The sequence below is a fragment of the Drosophila takahashii genome, chromosome 2L (assembly GCF_030179915.1).
Source record: "Drosophila takahashii strain IR98-3 E-12201 chromosome 2L, DtakHiC1v2, whole genome shotgun sequence".
Classification (NCBI taxonomy): domain Eukaryota; kingdom Metazoa; phylum Arthropoda; class Insecta; order Diptera; family Drosophilidae; genus Drosophila; species Drosophila takahashii.
Window position 1 is genome coordinate 10,582,382 of NC_091678.1, and position 20,496 is coordinate 10,602,877.

The following is a 20,496-nucleotide window of genomic DNA, read 5'->3' on the forward strand; positions in this document are numbered from 1 at the left end:
AATATTAACTTGATGTTTTTACTAAAGTCTTCATGTTTTAACCCCTTCCAGCCCTTCGATTGCTCAAGACTGATGACTTGTACTCGTTCAGTGGCTCCGGAGGCCTCTATCCTCCGCTCTTCAATGTGATTCCCCGGGCTCAGATCTCCGTGAATGCGACATGTGGCCAAAACGGAGCCGAGGAGTACTGCAAACAGGTCGGTGCCAAGCCATGTGGCATCTGCAATGCCCATTCCTCGGATCGGGCCAAACAGCGCTCCATACAGTCGCTGATTTCGACGGGTTCCGGATTTGAAGAAGGCTGGTGGCAATCACCAACTTTGCAGGGTGGCCGGCAGTTTGAGTATGTGACCATCTTATTGGATCTGCAGCAGGTAAGTCAAACTTAGACCTAATTGAGTCGCGTCCCATCTTACGGCGCTGTCATCTAACCCATCCAAAATTGTCGGGGCTAAGCTCTTGCGACAGACGAGCTGTGATCCAGTTTGTAATTAAGCCGCTGAGTTGTCACTCATTTACAAGCGATTTAACGCCAGCTCCATGATCCATCGCTGGACATGCTAGGCTCTGTCTCATTGGAACTTTGAAATATGATCTTCTTGGTGTCCGGAGTGGAACTGAAACCCGTTTCCTGCCCATTCAGTTCTAATGCTCGAAATGGCAAACATAAATTGGTTTTGATGGGGTTTTGATTAAGTCATATTGGTTTACATACCGAAACGTTAATATCTACTTTCTCTGACGAGGAAATGGAAAAACTTTCGTTAAGGTTGTTGATTTAAATATATATTTTCAAGAGATACATTTTCGTTTATTAAAGGTATATTAAAGGTATTATTAAAATATTATAAAAGTAAATACTATCATCCAATGAATCGTATAGTTTTAACAAACCCTTACATGGTATATTTTTTTTCGGTTACTAAAAATTACACAAACATTTTTGTCTTTGATGATTATACCAAATTTAAAAAAGTTGCCCAATTAAAATAGCATAGACCTCCCAGAAGGCGTCTGTTACCATATTTTATTTCACACTTGCCGCGGATCTTTAAATCTCGATTGGGTGCTAATCGTTCGCCGATAGTGTTAATTGGAATTTCAAAGTGCACTCGAGCACAAAATCCCATCAGATCCACACTTCTCCGATCGACCCTATTGGCCAATAATGTGCTAAAAACGAGAAAGGAATGAAACGGAAAATGGATATCATCTGTTTAGCATCAGCCGACACAAAGTTGACATTCAAGTGCGGCTTGCACTCGAATCTTCCAGCAGATATATCAATGTTTTGATATAATTTCCTCACTGCCTTATGCCATATATGGTTTATATACCATACACCATATGCCACGGGACTGGACCATTCCGGCACACAAAGATACTCTGGGCCCAGGCCATGGCAAAGGCATTGAGTGTGCACTTAATTAAAACGAGAAGCAGCCAAGAAGGAGGAGGAATATCCACAGACTGGAAGTGATTTAAAATTAAAAACATTGTTTTTGCATATGCCTTAAAGTATGAAAGATTTATGACAGCCATGCGTTGCTCTCGGAGTTTATTAATAAATTCCTGCACGTCTCTTTCATACAAAAGGGGGATCTTTGCACAGAAGTATTTAAATTGGGCTCTTCACTTAATTAATTCTGACATTACTTATTTCTAGTTGCCAAACTGAATCCAAATATAAATGGCAAACCTTTTATGGCATTTGCTTTACTCTATGTATATGTCAACCGCTTGGACGGTTTTTTCTTTTTTTTAATGCAATGGTGGCATGTACTACATTTTTGGTCAGACAACGACCACAAAATTTATAGGTTCCCATGATTTTCCCGATATGGACAAAGCGGATGCCGAGAGAACGAAGTCAAATGAGGGGCATGTGTCAAAATTTACACGCTCTCATTCCGTTGATTTGCTTGAGTGACAAAGAATATTCACAGCTTGTCAGGAATTTTTAAAAAACCATTTCCTTTTTGTTGTTTTGTTTAATGTTTTAGTTTTTTGCAAGACATTTTTTGAGAATTTTTAAAGTAAAAACGTTTTTAGGCCGGAGTTTTTTTTATGTAAAACATATATTTTAATTACATTTTTGAAATTATTTACTACTAGTTCATTACTCCTTAGCTTGTCCCAAAGTATTTTTGACAGCTGCTATCTGTCCCATTCAATAAACATCAACACAATAAATTCTCCCCCAAACAAGTTCACTAATTAGCTATCTCCACAATTAAGTGTGTTGTGTGATTTGGCTGTGAAAATATCTTATGCATTTGTCACAACTATTTAGAAAGACATTAGAAAGATCTCCCCCCTGTCTCTGTCTGTTGTTTCCCAATGCCAAGCCAACCGAAACAGAACACGATTTATGACCTCAGAGGGAACTTGACATTGACGTTGGTGTGTTTCTATCTGTCTCCCCATGGGCGACAAAATCTTTGGGACTTCCAGGCTTCAACGGGCTTCTCCCTCCACGGCGTGGATTTTAACAATTAGACTAATCGAGTGATTTACAACAACAAGAGCCTCGGAGGCAAGATAGAAACAACGACAGGCGTGTGTCAACGATTTGACAGCTTAAAATATTTCTTTCCGCGCTGGGAAAAAGGCGACAGACTCCGGCAGCAGTCCTAGCAGACCGGTCAGAACCATGGCCAGAGTTTGTCCGTATATGTGTCTCTTTGTCCGTCAGTCAGTCAGTTAGGCAGTCAGCCATCCAGTCTGTCAGTTTGCCAGTAAGCAGTCTGTCAGCCTGTCTGTTCGTACAACAATGTCTAGATTTATGCTTCAATGGCTTTGGGGCGCGCGTGACTAATTGAAAGTCTAGCGAGAATTCTACGGACAACTCAGTGGCTCCCAAACTGTGAGTGCAGTTCTGAAAATGAAAGCCATTTCTGTTGGAATAAATCAAAAGATAATAGTTTGACGGAGTTCAAGTAATTTTCTAAATTTAGTAAAAGGTAAAGAAAAAAAAAAAAAAAGTTTTTAACTTTTATGGAATATTATTTGCCCCCAGAAAAATCGATCCCATCAAATAGTTGCTCACTATTGGCGGCAAACATCTAACCAGTCTTACAAATACGACTTTTTACAATTTGAAATGTTTAATGTTTGTCTGTGTATACATTTCTTATACAGACATTTAATTGCTTCATTAAATTTAGCCAAATTTGGCAAATAAAATGCGAGGGGCCGGTCATTTGGCATCGCTATTGGTTTCGTAACTGTAATTCAAATGTTTGACAAGTTGTTGCAACATTCGCAGTGCCAACAGAAATAACAACAACAACAACTGACTACCGAAAGAAATAAATGCAACAACAACAACAACAACAACAACAACAACGAGCAAAGCGTGTTACAAGCCACGTACGAGACGCATTTTAGGCACAGCAATTATTTTAATGGTCAATTTATTTATTTGTTTGGCCTGTGATTTTTCGGTTTTTTTTTTCTCGACTTTTCCCTGAATTTGCCTTTTAAAGAATGCTTCCTCAGTTGGTTGCATTTGCATGAATTTCCGTGCAAGTCTTTTTTTTTTTGGCTTGGGGTCTTAACGTGAATGAAGCTTCGCTTGAATTGTTTTCATGTCATTTACCAGGAAGCGGATTTTATTTTTAATGGCCATTGGTATAAAGCGTGCAAAAGTAAAAAACGAAAGTACTTTTAAGATGGAATAATTCGTTTTAATGATTTTTAAAAATTCTTGCTGAAGAGAAACAAAAATTGTTCAATATTGGGAATTAAAAATGAAAATATTTTTTACAGGCATATTACCTATCATCAATTATTTAGTTTATGACAACAAAATTAAGCTCATTCTTAATACATAAAATCTGTTGAGGTGCACCCAAAACCACATTCCATTAGCATTTAGAGCATTAAGCTTAACATTCAATATATGCCTCACACCATAACTGCTACTTGTCCAATTCGGATAATACATTTTTATTTTTCTTAAAGTCCAAACAAGTTATTCAAAACTTTGTTCATTCTTTAGCCGCATTAATGCGCCAATTTTCAGAGATAAAAACTTGCAGCAGACACAAAACTTTGCGATTACTTCGGCTGCGAGCAGCCAAAACACGTCGAAACGTCTGAGTGAAGCGATATATAGAGAAAAGTAAGAAAATGTGCAAAAATATATACGAGAAACATGTCTGCCATGTGGGTTCATTCACCATGTTATCTAAAAGCGTGCCAAACCGAAAAATCGGACAAAAAAATAACAGATTCTGTTTCTTCCAATGGGCCACCAAACTGTATAAATTGCCAAAAAAGAAGGTATATATATGTTGAGATAAAATGCTGTCTAGCATAGAGGCCCAAATAAAACTAAAGGCAAGCCCTAAATTTGTTGTCTTTTATTTTGTTCCGTTTCAGTCTGTCTACTTCAATTTTTCGCTCGTTTATTTTTAAAAATTTTACGATGAGTTTCCACGTTTTGTGTGTTTTTTATGTTTTTTTTGGCAATTAACCGAGTGTCCGTGTTGGTTTTTGGGTGCTTGGGCGCAGAGGAAGTTTCCTGTCGGCTCTGCCCGATGGATTTTCTTCATTGAGCGATAAATATTTGATTGCCATAAATGTTAATTCGTGTAATTTACGACATGCAACGGGGGGGCAGCTCCCTCTTGCCACTCAATTTCGTTTATCAACTCAAATTACCCCGCCAAATTGGTATCCCGTATCCATCCCTCTCATTCCCACTGAATATTTTAACAATTTTGTTAGTCTCTCTCGTTGACTATCAGTCCTTATCAGTTGACAAGCATCTGGGTAACAGGTTTCGGTGCATAAACAATAACTCACTCCCCCCGAGAGGCGGGAGGAGATTCCACTGACCAAATATTTATACTAAGACTGATCTCCATCGGTCCGTTGTAAACAAGTCTGCTGTGTCGGCCGTCAATTGGTCGAAACTGATAAAAACGTCAAAGTGTTACCCCCGAGGCCTTCACCTGCCGCTTCTTCGATTGCAATCTACAACGATTCTCACATCTCCACAGGGATGGGGGAGCTCAAGTCAAGGAGGCCACGACCACGAAGCCTTTTCATAGTTCGCCTCCTTTATCGGGAACTCGTTTTGGCTCAACAGGCACCAGGAAATCAGTTCAGGAGCACGGGCTGCTCTCGAGCCGATTGCAATCAAGGTCTTGGACAGAAATTTGATGGGAGCAACATAATTCACTAAAGATAACTTATCGCCTTAATTCATGTGTGTCAAGTTCAGTGGCTCCTTAGCGGGTAATCGGAAGTGCATTATAGGATTTTTGTTCTGTATTAAGTTTTATTATTTTAACAATTAATAGATTTTTATAAAGTGTTAGGTTAGGTTATCTATAAAGTTCCAAACAGTTTGATAGATTACATTTTTAAGAAATATTTTATATCTTTTAATTTACACTTAGTACTTTTGATTGCTTATTAAGCTTAACTCCTCAAAAAAATATATATTTGTTTTATTGATTTTCGATAAGTCAATATATAATATATATAATTTTATAGTTATTTCGCTGTTTTGGGCAACCTGGTATCCAAAAAAGTTAATGCTCCGCTAGTAATTATCCAGCTAATGACCCACTTTTAATTGGATTATTTATTAATTTAATTATATTTGTGATTATCTAAATATCTTTTGAGTCGTTTTATTGTAGTTTTTTTAAATATTATTTTTCTGACTTGAAGTATTTGAAAACAGTTTAAATATGGCCAAGTATAACATTTAATTTAATTTTACATAGTTAGATTGTATTGCAATTGAACCTTGCGCTTACTTAGCAAGAGAGGTATAAATGTTGAATAGTAGTTTTAAATACGTATGTTTTTAAACAAATGGTAATAATATTTAGTGAGTATTTATTTATTTAATAGAAGGGTTTATATATAGCGCAGTCTTTTGCTCTCTCGCATATTATTAAGAGAATAAAATTAAAGAAAAGAAAAGGCACTTTATGGGAGTGCCACATCGTCTAAATTTGACAGGTTGTAATATAAAATAAATCTTTTTTTGTTAAACATATCATCTTAGTGTCTTAACATTGCTTTTCTCCCGATTATTTCGAAGTTTGACTTTTTCCGCTTTCTTTGCCACAGACTCTTTTCAGATAAGTACTTTTCCAAACTTGGAACCGTAACCAGTCCCATTCGTAGGCATTTTTCTGTTCAAAAATAACCTTTAGTAAGGTCTCTTGACTACTTTTTGAATACTTACCATACCACTTAAGTAGTGCTTGAACTCGGCACCCTGAGCGGACATGGTTTAGGATTGCAAATATATTCTTTACTAATCGAAACGGTAAGCCTCCTTTACTCGTTCGAACTGCTTCTCTGTTAATCGAAGACTGCAATGGAAAAAGCTTTGCTTTCCTAATTTATACGTTTTCCTTCACAGCATGTCCACGGATTACATTTATTTTTTCTATTTTTCCGCCAGTTACCATATGTTTAATGGTCATTGTCATTCCATATGTGGGTCCTTGAATATTTGCAAATCCCAGTAAAAGTCAGCAATTAGTGTGAAATGTGAAGCACTTAAACATAAGGTGGTTTATTAACCAATTAACTAATGAGTGACATTGACAGCAAATCGCTTAGTCCTTTAAACTTAACGAAGCAATAAAAATTATCCCAAGGAGTAATTTAAAATGTATGAAGAATTAAGTACTTAGAATGGTTTGGAATTTAGTTTTATTTGTTTCGAATTTATTTTCACATTTTCTTTCCAATCTCCATTCCCACTTAAAATCCCCTCAAAGATTAATTTTTGACCGGTCTCTTTCACTTATTCATGTTTGTTATCTTATCAGCTTGACAGACGCCGTTGTTGCTGTAATCGAATACAGGCGGCATTCAATAAGGAGAACGCACGCATGCGCACTCCTCTATCCACTCTCGCTGGCATTTTTGACTTCTTGTATTTTTGCATTTTATCAGCCTTGGAAAATCGGTGAAAATGAATGTGAGCTGCAGATGCTGATGCCATTAGCTACTTAGTGAGTTGTGGGTAAACAAGTGGCTTTGAAATTTGATAGAGTTGTTTTCGAGTAGGTGCTACATAGCAATTGCTCTCGGTAGATATCGTTGGTATCTGACTTGTCTGGTGGATTTGCCTTGGACTCGCGATGACTTGTCGAATAGCAGAAGGAAAAATTAAAAAAATATTACTATCCATACATATCTGGTTAGATGGCGCCATGTGGCTGCTCTAAAGTCAATGCGTCGTAATCAATTATACACCTGGCCACACCTTCGCCACAAGTCGCCCGTCGGAAAATTCAATTGCATGCCTTTTATTGATTTCTCATTTTGGCCTGGCTTGGTTTTTTATTTTTTTTTTATTTTCTGTGTGGCTTTTTTGGCCACTGATCTTCGGATAGGCGCAACATTTTCAGCGTCTCTCAAACACGCTACGTTTTTGGCATTTTATTTTTTTTTTATGCATTTTTAGTTTACAATTTTCCCAAATATCGTTTGTCAGCTGTGGCTGCCGGCCACGTTCAAAAAGAGCCACAGTTGGGCGGTGGTTTTCTGTTTTTTTTGTGGAGGGTTGCGGTTGGTTGACAGTCCGGAAATTTATGACGCGGCGATGGCAATGTTGGGTTAAAAGATTTTGCCAGTACCACACGGCATTAGCGGTGATATGAACGTAGCAGTTTGTTGGTAGTCACAGATGCAAAGATATAGTTATATGCCTGCGACGACGACTGGATAGAAACATCAGTTGGTGACAGAAACACTGACATTTGGGTGCGTAGATAATTTATTGCTCATTTGCCCATTGGCTATTAAATCGAAAGGCCGAGGTGTGATGGCAGTTGGGTTTATGGTGGGAATTTCTTCTTTTTTTACTTAAGGGGTTTAAATAAAAATTAATAAAAGAAATACTTTAAATAGTGTAAGCAGTAATTAACAAAATTGTCAAGTACTCGTAAAGATCATTAGGCCTGATTTTTGTTGGCAATATAAACGAATTTAACAGAAAATGATTATAGAAAAATATTATTTATGACAATAAAAATATGATGGTAGTTTTGCTTATGGTGGAAAATTTCATTCTATTTTTTTTGTGTATTTAAATTTTACCAAATAATAAAATAAATAATTCTAGTAACAATTAACAGTTTGTCAAGTAACGATATTATAAACATAATTTTCTTTAGCAACCATTGTCTATTTAAAGAAGATAATCATATTATAATAGGAAGTTATAATCAAAGTTCTGCAATATATAATTTCGTAATTTGTATCAATCCCTAAAAAATAAATCACCATTATAATCACATCAATTTATCAAAAAAGTTAAGATATATTTAGAAAAGATTACTACAAAAATTTATTTATATTCTTCTTAAACTGCTTAAATTAATAGCTTATATTTTCCTCATTTTCTCAGACCTATCAAATCTTCTCCGTGTGGCTAAAATCGGCCAACTCGCCCCGTCCAGCCTCGTGGCTGCTGGAAAAGTCCCTGGATGGCATTAACTTCGAGCCGTGGCAATATTTCGGACTGAGCGATGCGGACTGCCAGCGACGATGGAATTTGCCGGGACAGAATGGCAAATATGTGTTCCAGAACGACACCGAAATCATATGCTCCACTCAGTTTTCCAAGCCGGGTCCCCTGGAGAACGGAGTGCTGCATGCGTCGCTGCTGAAGAATCGCCCAGGAGCCACGGAGCAGAGTGAAGAGCTGATGAAGTTCATCACCACTCGGTTCATAAGGATTCGGCTGCAGGGAATGCACTCCACGGCCAATTTGGACAACAGTTTGGACTGGCTGCTGGACTCGCCGTCGCTGGAGAAGCACAGCTTCTACTCGCTGTCCCAGTTGAAGGTGAGCGGCCGCCTGGATTGCCATGGTCATGCGAATCGTTCGGTGGAGTCGCTCGCAGGAGATCCCCTGCTGCAGTGCATCTGCCAGCATAATACGTGCGGTTCGCAGTGCGATCACTGCTGTCCGCTCTTCCAAGATCGACCTTTCCGCCGGGGCGCAGAGTGTGAGATCTGCCAGTGCTATGGTCACGCGGAGAGCTGCTCCTACGATCCGTTTTTGGACAAGGGCATCTGCCAGAGCTGTGCGAATCACACGGCCGGAAATGAGTGCGAATTCTGCGCTAGAGGCTTCTACAGGGAAGCGGATGCACCGCTCACCGAGCCCTGTTTGCCGTGCTCCTGTGATCCTGCGCGTTCCACGGGTAACTGCCAGCCGGTTGGAGGTGGCTGTGAGTGCCTGGAGGGTTTCCAGGGCAGGAACTGCGAGGAGTGTGCGCCGGGTTATTATGGAGACAGCTGTAAGCGCTGTGAATGCGACGAGAGGGGAAGTCTACCCTCAAAGGGTTCCTGTTCAGGCGAATGCCGCTGCAAGCTGAATGTGGAGGGCAGCACGTGCTCCGAATGTGCTCCAGGTTACTACGATCTAAGTGAGGAGAATAGCGAAGGCTGCACCAGCTGCTGGTGCTCGGGAGTCTCCCAAACGTGTCACAGTGCCAAGCTGCAGACCTTGGCCTTCGAGACCCTCAACGATTGGAAGTTGACTGATATACAGAGAATGAAACCCATAAGCATACCCATGGATGCCGAGGAGAATCGTTTGATTTTCGCCAACGAACTGGACGAAGTGGAGGCCATCTACTGGCAGGCTCCATTGGGTTATTTGGGCAACCGACTGACCAGTTATGGAGCCCGGCTGCAGTTACTCCTTTCCTGGGTGGTGATGAGGGGCGATACTTCGGGAAAACCCACGACGGGACCGAATGTCATCCTGTTTGGAAAGAATGGCCTGAAGATTGCCTTCGGCGATGAGTCGCTCGAGGGACTGGTGGTCAGCATGAACGTTTCGCTGACGGAGGAGGGCTGGTATCATGTGCCACCCACGGTGAAGGACATCAAAACCAGACTGCGGCGAACCGAGGGCGGTGATTACCATGGGGAATCGGTGACGCGATCCCAATTCCTCTCCGTTCTCGTTTCGCTGGATGCAATCCTCATTCGCGCCGCCTTCCACACGGATCAGGTGGAAACGTACCTCGAGCGGGCTGTCATCTATTCGGGAGGCGTCGAGTTGGGTGGGATTGCCTCCAGCCGGGTGGAGCAGTGCCTGTGTCCCGCCGGCTACACGGGCCTCTCCTGCGAGGGCTGCGCCTTTGGCTACAAGAGGATCTACGAGAACACCTCGGACCACCAGATCCTCAGCAAGTGCATTCCGTGTCCCTGCAATGGACATTCGAACTCCTGCGATCTGCAGAGCGGAAACTGCGGCGACTGCATGCACAACACCTTTGGAGATCGGTGAGTTATAAAATAAATAAACTAGAAAGATATACAAATTAATTACCTAAAGTATTTTTGAACTTTAAGAAAATGTAAATAATGATTTCGACCTGTACTTAGAATATCTAAAAAAAGAAATGCTTTTACAATATTTATAAAATATTCATTGAAGCTTAGCAACATTTTAAACCATTTTATAATTTTTTTTTAAATCTCAAACTATTTCTAAAATTACTTTTTTATTTTTTAAAATGTAACATAATAATGACAGTTTTTATATGTAAGAATTTTTAGATATTTCCATTTTTAATAAAAGTATGTGATTTCGATTATAATTCAACTTTTCTTGGCTGTAAAAAAATATGAATTTTAATGTTAGTTTGCTTTATTTAAAATATTTAGGGCCGTTTAAAGTAGAGTTAAAAGTTTTAACTTAAAACTCTAATTTACCATACGATTTCAAGGTTTTAACCCTACTTTAAATTTAACAAACGGACGAGAATAGGGCCCTTAGAATATTAAAATCAAGTAATATTTTAAACTTTTTGAAAAAAAAAGCACAAATTTAATTTCAATATATTTTTGTTTTTATATTTAGATTTGGTAATTTTTTAAATTTTTGAATTACTAGTATAGTGCAGACACAAACCCAAAACACCTGTTGAATAACAATACGATCCACACAACACAATCCACAAGTAGTGAAGTTATAAACCCGCTTACTGATTAATGTCTTGACTAACTCACCACTCCCAGCCAATACACCCACCATTCAGCCGAGACTGGACTCCGTTAAAATTTGAAACTAATTTATTTCCTTTTATTTTTCAGCTGCGAACGTTGCCAGTTGGGCTACTACGGGAATCCCCTGCAGGGAACCCCCAACGACTGCCGGCGATGCGCCTGTCCCCTGTCCGAAGACTCCAACAACTTCTCGCCCAGCTGCCAGCTAAAGAGTTACAATTACATGGATTTGAATCCCCAGTTTGAGCTTATTGAGCATGCCGAATACATTTGCACCCAGTGTCCGGAGGGCTATACGGGTGACCATTGCCAGGTGTGCGACGACGGGTACTTCGGCGATCCCCGCCAGCTGGGGAGCAGCTGTCAGCGCTGCGATTGCGCCGGAGGACCCTGCAATCTGACCAGTGGCGAGTGCATCACGTGCCGCGGGAATACGGAGGGTTGGCACTGCGAGCGCTGCAAGCTGGGCTACTGGGGTGATCCGGCCATGGGCTGTGATCCCTGCCACTGCCATCCGGAGGGATCGGAAAGTGGCCTCTGCGACAGCACCGATGGCCAGTGCCTGTGTAAACCCAGATATGGTGGCCAGAAGTGCGACGAATGCGATGTGGGCTTCGCCAATGTGGAGCTGCGTTGTCCCGCCTGCAGTTGCAATCCCCTGGGCTCCCTGATTCCCGACAGATGTGATCCGCAAACGGGGCAGTGCCAGTGCAAGGAGGGCGTGATGGGCGCCAAGTGCCACGAGTGCCGGGATGGTTACTTCGGCATGAATGGCGTGGATGCTGAGCAAGTGGATGATCTGCCTGCCGACGATGACGACTGGGAATTGGTTCCAGATACCGAGGAGGAAGATCCACCGAAGAACTCTGAATCTGGCGCGGTGGCCTGCGAGGGTAAGTACCCCCGTTGGGGAGCTCAAAGTCAAAAGTCTAAGAACAAAGGAATTCCACGAAATTAACGATAAATCGAGCGAGTGCACCTATGAAAAACAGATGTGCTAGAGGTAGTGGCGCACAGTAGTCCATCAATAACTCGGGGAACATAATTTAATTGGCGTTCTACTTTTAAGTGAAGCGCTTCCCATGATGATGCTCTCCATTGGCCTCGATTCGAAGAGCTTAATGCACAAATCAGTCAAGTTCTGGGCGGGAAGTGCATCTGTTTTGGGGTACAATAAAATGTAGGATCGCTAGAGGCATTATAAATAGATTTCAGACATGTTTTGCCTTCTAATGGTTATCAGCTTTAAATGATATTTCAAATTAACCAAATCTTTTTATTGATTTTAATCATTCTGCCTTATATGCAACATTAGTTTCTGATATAATCAGTCAAGTTCTGGGTGAAAAGTGTATCTGCTTATAGGGGTAATAAAATGTAGGATTGTTAGTGGTAATACAGAAAAATTTCAGATGCTTTTTGCCTTTTATTGGTTTTTAACCATCAATAATAATTGAAATTAACAAAATCTTGGTTTTTTTTAACTATACTTCCATGTATTTTATTATATTATATTACTATAAAAAAATAGTGTTTCCTATAATATATAAGAACAGGTTCTTATAAAAGGTTCATAAAAAGTAAAATTAAAAAGAAACTATTAATTTAAATGATATTTTAAATTAATTCTTGTTAATCGTCTTAAATATTCTTTTTTAAATACCTAACATTAATTTCTTATACAATCAAAACTTCAGGCACATTAAGCATTGTTGAAATATCTTGGTACTTACAAATCTCAAACATTAGGCCACAAAATTACAATTTTTCTTGAGGCCATCATCGCTTCAAATTCAACTCATCCATCATACAAAATGCATTACATACACTCCATTGTAATGGGATATTTTTGTTAGCCAGTTCTCCTTGAAGTGGGTTTTTCTATCTTTTTTAACACCATTTACAGACCGGACAATGGGCAAAAACCCGTCTCAAATAACCAAAAGCAAAAGCGGCTGCCAAGATGGTTAAGGTGGCCTGGTGTGTTTATTGAGTTGTACTTGAACAAGAACTCGGATTGCATAACACCCTGAATGGCTATTCTTTTCATTTAAATTTACTTTTGTAAGCGATCTTCTCTGCGGTTTTTCATCTTGCTTTTTTAATTGTTAGCTAGTCATCTCCTCGTACTTTGGGTAGTTGCCCCCTTGGTTATACACATCTTTTTTAATACCTTTGGACTGCTGGTGAGGTTTTCATTTATCCACAGTCATTCTACGAATTTTATGGCCTCGAGGATTTTACAGGAGTCTGAACTCCTGGTGTTTTTGTTGACTTTGGAATTTCCTAGAATTCGTTAGGTTTACAAGAGATATTAAAAGCCGTGGTGTAAAATGTTAACTTTATTACCAGAGAATGTGTAGTAAATGGGGTTTCAGCTAAATAAGAAATAACTAAATAAAATGTTTAAAATCGTTCGAAATGATTTATGTATACTAAATCGCATTAAAAGTTCCTTATTAAAGTCCAAAGTGGCAGTATTAAATTATTAACATTATTAACAAGCTCAAAGTATTTTCATTATTTTTTTACAAAATATTTTGTAAATTGACATTGTTTGTTCTATAAAAATTAGCAATTGTGTTTAACATCTTGGAAATTATACATATATGCAATTTTAGTTAAAATTCATTAATTTGAAAATTAGTAATTATAATTTTATTTACTACTTATTAATACAATCTTTTACGATAAAGACTTCAGTTGTCGAATAAAAAGTAGGATTTAATACCCTTTAAAGAAAATAATTTAATTAATATTCCTAAAGTTGTCAAATAAAAAGTAGGAATAAAACCCCCTCCATATTTAAGTGAATTAAAAGAATAAACCCTAAGATTCCGACTTTAATGTTTAATAGACCTAAAGAAAATGCCACTGGCTATAATTCCACATTAGCATGTCGACTGGGACAGGCACTTGGCTTTTGGCCAGGCCAGAAACCTCTCAAGCCACCATTTCAAACAGTAGCACGTGCGTTTGGACTTGCGATCGCTGGGAATTTATAACCCACGCATAAAATTGTGCAGCTATCTAAGAAATTAAGCAGCAAACTGCGAGATACATTTAGCCGCTGGTCATATTTTGTAATCAGTTCCATTTGCCGCTCACCAAGCAGCAGCAGTAGGAGCAGACACACTTTTGTGTTGACCACAGACTCTCCGGCACAGACTGCATGGAGCCACCGCGCTGGTCTGGTGTCCAGTTTTAAGACCAAACCCAAGCCAATCCAAGCCAAGCCAGCCACTTTGGCAATTCAAGCCGAGCGGCATATTTTCATGGGGCTGCGACTCTGAGGCTCTTGTGCATTTGCTGTTTGTTGTTGCTGCTGGCTGCGTTGACATTTTTATGGACATCGGAATGCTCCAACCGCCGACGACTGAGTCTCTCAGGCGGACCCCGAAAAAAGCCACTTTGACTTTGCCCCTTTTTATTTTTTTTTCACCGTTTTTGCTTCGTTTTTAGCCAACTGATTAGCGAAACAATTTCAAATATTTGTGTTAAATAACTTGACAATTAATTGCATTTCGTGGATGCGGTTGCGTTTGTTGTGGTTTCGATGGGTTTGGCTTTGGCTATTCGTATTTGGGGATGGGGGCTCCAAGCCAAATGAAGTTATACGATTTGAGAGCAAATTTTATTGTGGCATTGGAGCGGTGACTTCAAAGAAGTTGAAGAGGATAATGAAAGAAATTACTTTGAATATTCCTAGAAAAAGTAATCAAATCAATTTATATTTTTATTGTGGTTATTATAATGGAAACTCTTATACAAAATGAAGGAAAAAAACTAAATATTTGTAGAAAATATTACAATTATTTAGTAAATATCCCCTAAAATTTTCATCTCAATCAGTCTGCAACAAAAGTTAATATTAGCACATGTGCAAACAATTTGAAACGACTCAGCTGCCAACTAGGCCGAATAATTACAAAATTATACTCGCCAAAAAGAGGAGAAAAAATTGTAAGTGGCGCAGTATCTTTTTCAACAAGCTGCTACCACGATGGGACTGAAAAATTGCCATGAAAAAAGCATCTTTATAGACAGAGACGACGAGCCACGACTAGTTAAACAGACAGACGGACTGTCCAAGGTAATCAAGAAGCGTCTAAATGGACAAAATGGAGCAACAACCACTAGTCAGTCGCTCGCTGTCAACGCATCATCATTCGAAATGGAGCATGAGCTAGAGGATCTCCGATCCTCGGAGGCAATAAATTTCAAATAATTTCCAAGCACGGCCAAACAAATGTGACATAAATCGTCTGAGTAACGGTAACGGAAGCATGCAAAGCCAAAACATTGACACTAATGAATGTGGCCAACACAAATGTAATTGTCCAATGACAATTTGTTTACAATTGCCAATGCAAAAGCCACATATATAGGAATTTATTACTTTGGGAGATGAGAAACTATCGGTATTGCGACTAGGATATACCCTATACTTATTTAAGTATAATTTTTAAGAAATTTAATCAATAAAGTTAAAAAGAAAATTATTACATATTGCTAGATATGCTATAAATAGAATTTTTAACGTCCAGCGTTGACGACCTATCAAAATCCTAAGAAGTATTATATATGGTATTCTAAAATGGGATAAAAACAACTTGTTCAGAGAAAGAAGACTATACCAACGTATAGGACATGCATGATTAAATGAAAAACTGTCAGTGAAATATCCTAACTTTATTATATTACTAGATTTTTAAATTGTTTCTGATTTAAAGATATTTTTAATGTATTCCAAAATATCCGACTAATGCGGAAATACCCTCATCAGAGGTACATTAAACACCACAGAGGCTTTCAAACTGTAACCGGGTCATTATCGAAAACACTTTTCGCTGAGACGGGGAAGCCAGAAGTTTGGCATTTTGATTTTCTAATTTATGGCCCAGACTTTCGCTCCAATCGAAGGCCTGTGTGCCTGTCTCTCGAGTGCCTCCCCCCCTGTAGCCCCATGCATCCCCTCATGATCCCAAATTGTATCTATATCTAGTTGCCTGGTTGCCATGTTTCGCTATCGCCAGCGTCCATGTCGTCGTCTGCTTCTCCTTTTTGGTCGTGGTGTGATTTTAATTGCTCTTACAAATGTTCTTCGTCGCGCATGCGCCGCCGCACAAACTTTTCGAGTGCAAATCTATGTAGCCCAGGTTTTCAGGCTGCAGGAATTGGGCAAGACAAAAGCCGGAGATTTATAGCCAGGCAGCCATATGTTTTTGGAGAGGGAATTTTGTCCTATTTTTCGGGGTATATACTGCATGCAACGTTTTCATTTTAGCCAGCTCTCGTGTGGGTAGAAGTTTTAGAAAGGCCTTCTTGTTGGTTTAAAAGATTAAAAGGTTACTTTGGGCTCAAACGCTGGAAGATACTTTCCAAGTTTATGATGTTTTAAATATAATTATTTCCTTTTAAAGGCACATAAAGCACTTCCTCCCATAAACACTATCAATATTCATAAAACCATCTCTGTTGTCAGTTAACACTTCGCATCACTTGCTGCCACTGAAGTAAACAATTGATTTGAATATTATACCCACTAATCATTCGCCTCGGTGATTGCAAAAGCCCCCACAATCATCTATAAAATGCCACCCAAACGAAAAAACCATTATAAACCTCCAATCTTCCAATCGTTGACGAAAAATATTAATTAGAAAATAATATTCTCGCTGAGACTTGAATGAAACCCAAGTCAAGCGCATACAATAATTAATAAATTATTTCCAGTCAATAAACTTTTCAGTCTCTCGGGATTGCAACATATATTTTCGTTGAGACTGCAACTTGGGGATTTGGTGGGGGGAAAAATGGAAACCCGGCACCCCGCGGATGAGCAAGCGCCGCACCAAGATACTGGAAGCCCCATGTCAGTTCATTAGGGTCAGCCAGTGCGACTGGGAAACTCGGAGCGCGGACTGTTGTGAGTTTTTCTGCCTTGGCGGTTCATAAAAATTAGTTGGCTATAAAATTAGCCTGTGGCTGCGGAGGAGGGTATTCAATTCTCGTAAAAATCAACACAAATTGAATTGCACTCCATTCATGGAAATCAAATTGCGTTCGCCGTCCAATATGTTCATACTTTATTGCTGCCACATGAATCTGAATCTGAATGGGATTGAAAAGAAAAGAACTCCTCGCCAAAACCCAGTTCTCCCTCCGCCTGTCTATTAACACTCGGGAATTAAGGAAGTGGGAAGCAGGTGCGAGAGCCTTGTATAAATATAACCCTCGGGACAGGTGAGTTTGGTTTTCGGTGTGACTTTTAGCTGCTCGTAAACCGAAATCTCTCTGGGAGATGCAAATGTTCTGCTAGACGAAGATCTTATTTGGGCGAGGAGAGAATTGAGTGCCATTGACAACAAAGTGCTTTCAGTGATGGCTCCTGGGAAGCTAAGATTTTTCAACGTAAATGCACATATAAGAATAGGATTGTGTGGGAAAAATATGTTGGCTATGAGATAGAACCTTTCTCATAAAAGAACCTTTAGGTTTTCTTGAAATTATATCAAAATATCGATATAACGATATTTTTAAATGAAAATTATTTATTTTAATTGCTTTTTCCTAAATATCGAAAATATGATTTAATTAGTTTTTATATTTTCGCGTTGGTTCCTTTTAATTCTAAAGTGATGATATAAAAGTATCAAAAATAAAGATACAAAAATATCTATATATTTAAAATAATATTTTAAATATCATATTTTTTGTCAAAATAGAAATATTATCAATGAGATATTTAAAAAAATAACTAGACAAACCTACAACTCTTCTTTATCTAGTTGGTAATCTAAGTTCTGCACTCTGTTAATTTTATAAAAAACAGCTGGTTATTTTTGTAAGTTTAAGGTCTTTTGATGCCATCAACCACTACTTATCGCTGACTCTGGCACATTTCATGCCCACACGATCATATCTTCAGTAAATTATTCCCCTTACTTTCTGGCCAGACTTTCCTTGTAGGATCTTTAAAATTCGCAATACTTTCTCCAGGTCTACAATGTGTTGGTTAGGAACCTTCTCTGAACTAAATGACAACTCGTTGGACTCTGAATCTTCGGTTTTTTGTGCCCGAAGACATGGCAACAAAATATTTCGGTTTTTTTTTTGTGGCTTCTAACAGCACATTGATTGATTAGAAAACGTGCGCGAAGCATTTTCACGGCAGCAGCAACAACAACAAGGCACGGCAATTGTTTTTCGCGCAGCGACTTTTCCACAATGGCATTTTCTTCATTTGCGCCTAACAATGGCAACACTTTGTCACGATTTCTGCGCTCACAACTAACAAGACACACCGGCAACATGTTGCGGACGGTGGATAGGATGGTGGATTCATCGTGGATTCATTGCAGCCTGCTACCATTTAATGTTGCTATGCCGTTGAATTATCACCGCGCATGTGTGACTAACCTCCCGAGGCGGTGGACAACAAAAAGCCAGGGATCTCAAAGCTCTAAACTCCGCTTTTGGTCGCTTTTTCGGCTTTCCTCCAGAGTCGCCGGACTGCAGAGGAGCCAACCAACCTGCTGCTGACGACCCAGTCATAATTTCAGCTGCCAACCGCTGAAAACCCAGCGAAGAAGAAGTCGGGATGGGGGATTCCTTTTTTATTTATGGAAACGGCAGATGGTCTCCCCATTCTCCTCCTCCTTCTGATGATGTTGCCGCCGTGGCTACTGTGGCGGCTTTGAATTTTGACCGTCAGCAGCATGTGGCACGTTAATGATCTTGTTACCCTGAAGACTCGACTGCGACTCCATTGGACCCTTTTGCATAAAACCATTGAACGAGGTGTGCAACTACTAACGAGCGCTGGCTTTGGCCCCTTTTCTCCGCTTCAATTTGTGTGCGACGAGGTGTGAGATGATGAATCTGTGAATCATTAATAGTCGGTAGGAAAGTTCTGTATGCACAAAATATGAATAAAGGTGGTGCTTGGAAGTTATAGAAGTAATTATAATTATGAAAATCATTTTATTTAATGGTAGGAAGTTAAGGGAGGTGAAAGAGAAATGAGTAAATATTTTATAAAGTCAAGAAAATATTCCAAACTTCGATTTCAATCAAAATGGAATATATTATAAACTAACCTATAAGGAAACTAATATTATTAATGATCTTCCCCCTCAACTGCATCTGAAACTACGAGTTCTGAAAATATAATAATCGGAAAAATGCATTTTTCTTATAAAATTACCCCCTTCATTAATATAGCAATGCATTTGTAACGTGTTTCATGCTTTGGACGATTAGCACATCCACATCCCATGTTCCCGCAGTTGCGGTTTCACTTGAATTTGTTTAGACTGCTGCACTTCCGTTTGCCGGCTGCGATTTGGTGTGCCAGCTGCACAGTCATCAGACTACGAAAGACTCCACATCCGAGATTCAGATCCAGAACCACAACGACAACGTCAGCAACCTGGAGGCAAACAGACACGACACGTCATCAACTTGACATTTAAATTGTGCTCCTGATAAAGTTGCCAACATTTCTTATGACAGAGCTACAGGAGATACAGTCCAGCAGTTGGACACACAATGTTGCAGTATTTCACATACAATGCAGATCTCTTGGTCGGCTGTCATATTCCCAAAGAGTTTTGCAGATCTTCGTGTGGTCCCAGAAAAATATATATATCACGGCAGACAATTAATGTCAGCTCAGGTGACAGCTTTTTCTTTATTCTTGTCGGTGCTTTCACATGGACATGAGGTATCAGAGATTTGGTTTGGTTTTTCAGGGCTATTTTTCTCTAACTTTATGTTATATCCTAAGAAACCACATAAAACTATTTTTATAGCTTAAAAAGAAAGTAAAATATGGTATCTCTTGCTATTTTCCTTAATTAATGTATGCTGATAAGTAATTATTCCTCTTTTAGTTTGATCGAAGATTGAATTCTCATGGAAAAAGCCTGAGTCATCCGGAAAAGATTTCCAGTTCCCATTTTACGGTTATTAGAATGCTTTCAACGCATGCCAAGCACATTAAAAAATCGTAAAATCGTATACTGAGGTAGTTACTTTTCGTAAAACAGCACTGAAAGTTCTGAAAGCTGAAAGTTTCGCTGTGCCATTAGTTTTATATGTCGGTTCCACCGGTGATCGCCAAGACATGTCAAATGCATTTAGATAAAATGATTGCATTTTGGCCCAGAGCTTTGGCTCTTTCTTTCTTTTTTTGGTGGGCGTTCCCATCTTTCTCTTGGACTTTCCTGCGATGCGTTCAATCAATCACCATTTTTCAAGCTGCACGCAAACTGAAGTCAATTCGAGGCGTTTAATCAATCCGGCCATGTAAATAGTACGCCTCCCTCGATCTTCGAGAGGATTGTGACCATCTTAACCGTACTTCATCGCCATCCGCCTCGTTGCGTGCGTTGACACTCGAAAACGTAAATCACGAGTGCAATTAACAAGGCAAACGGCCAAGATCGTCAAGCAATCCATTTGCAGTTGGCATCG

General features: G+C 39.4%; 1 protein-coding gene across 2 annotated transcripts in view; it reads left to right on the plus strand.

Moving 5' to 3' along the window:
• Window positions 1-20,496, plus strand: part of wb (wing blister) — a 73,091-nt gene that overhangs the window by 15,505 nt on the left and 37,090 nt on the right. For both annotated transcript variants that reach the window (XM_070218309.1, XM_070218307.1), the window contains exons 2-4: window positions 52-374; window positions 8,396-10,290; window positions 11,104-11,909. In XM_070218309.1, the coding sequence (XP_070074410.1) occupies window positions 52-374; window positions 8,396-10,290; window positions 11,104-11,909 (3,024 nt within the window). The remainder of the gene's footprint in view (window positions 1-51; window positions 375-8,395; window positions 10,291-11,103; window positions 11,910-20,496) is intronic.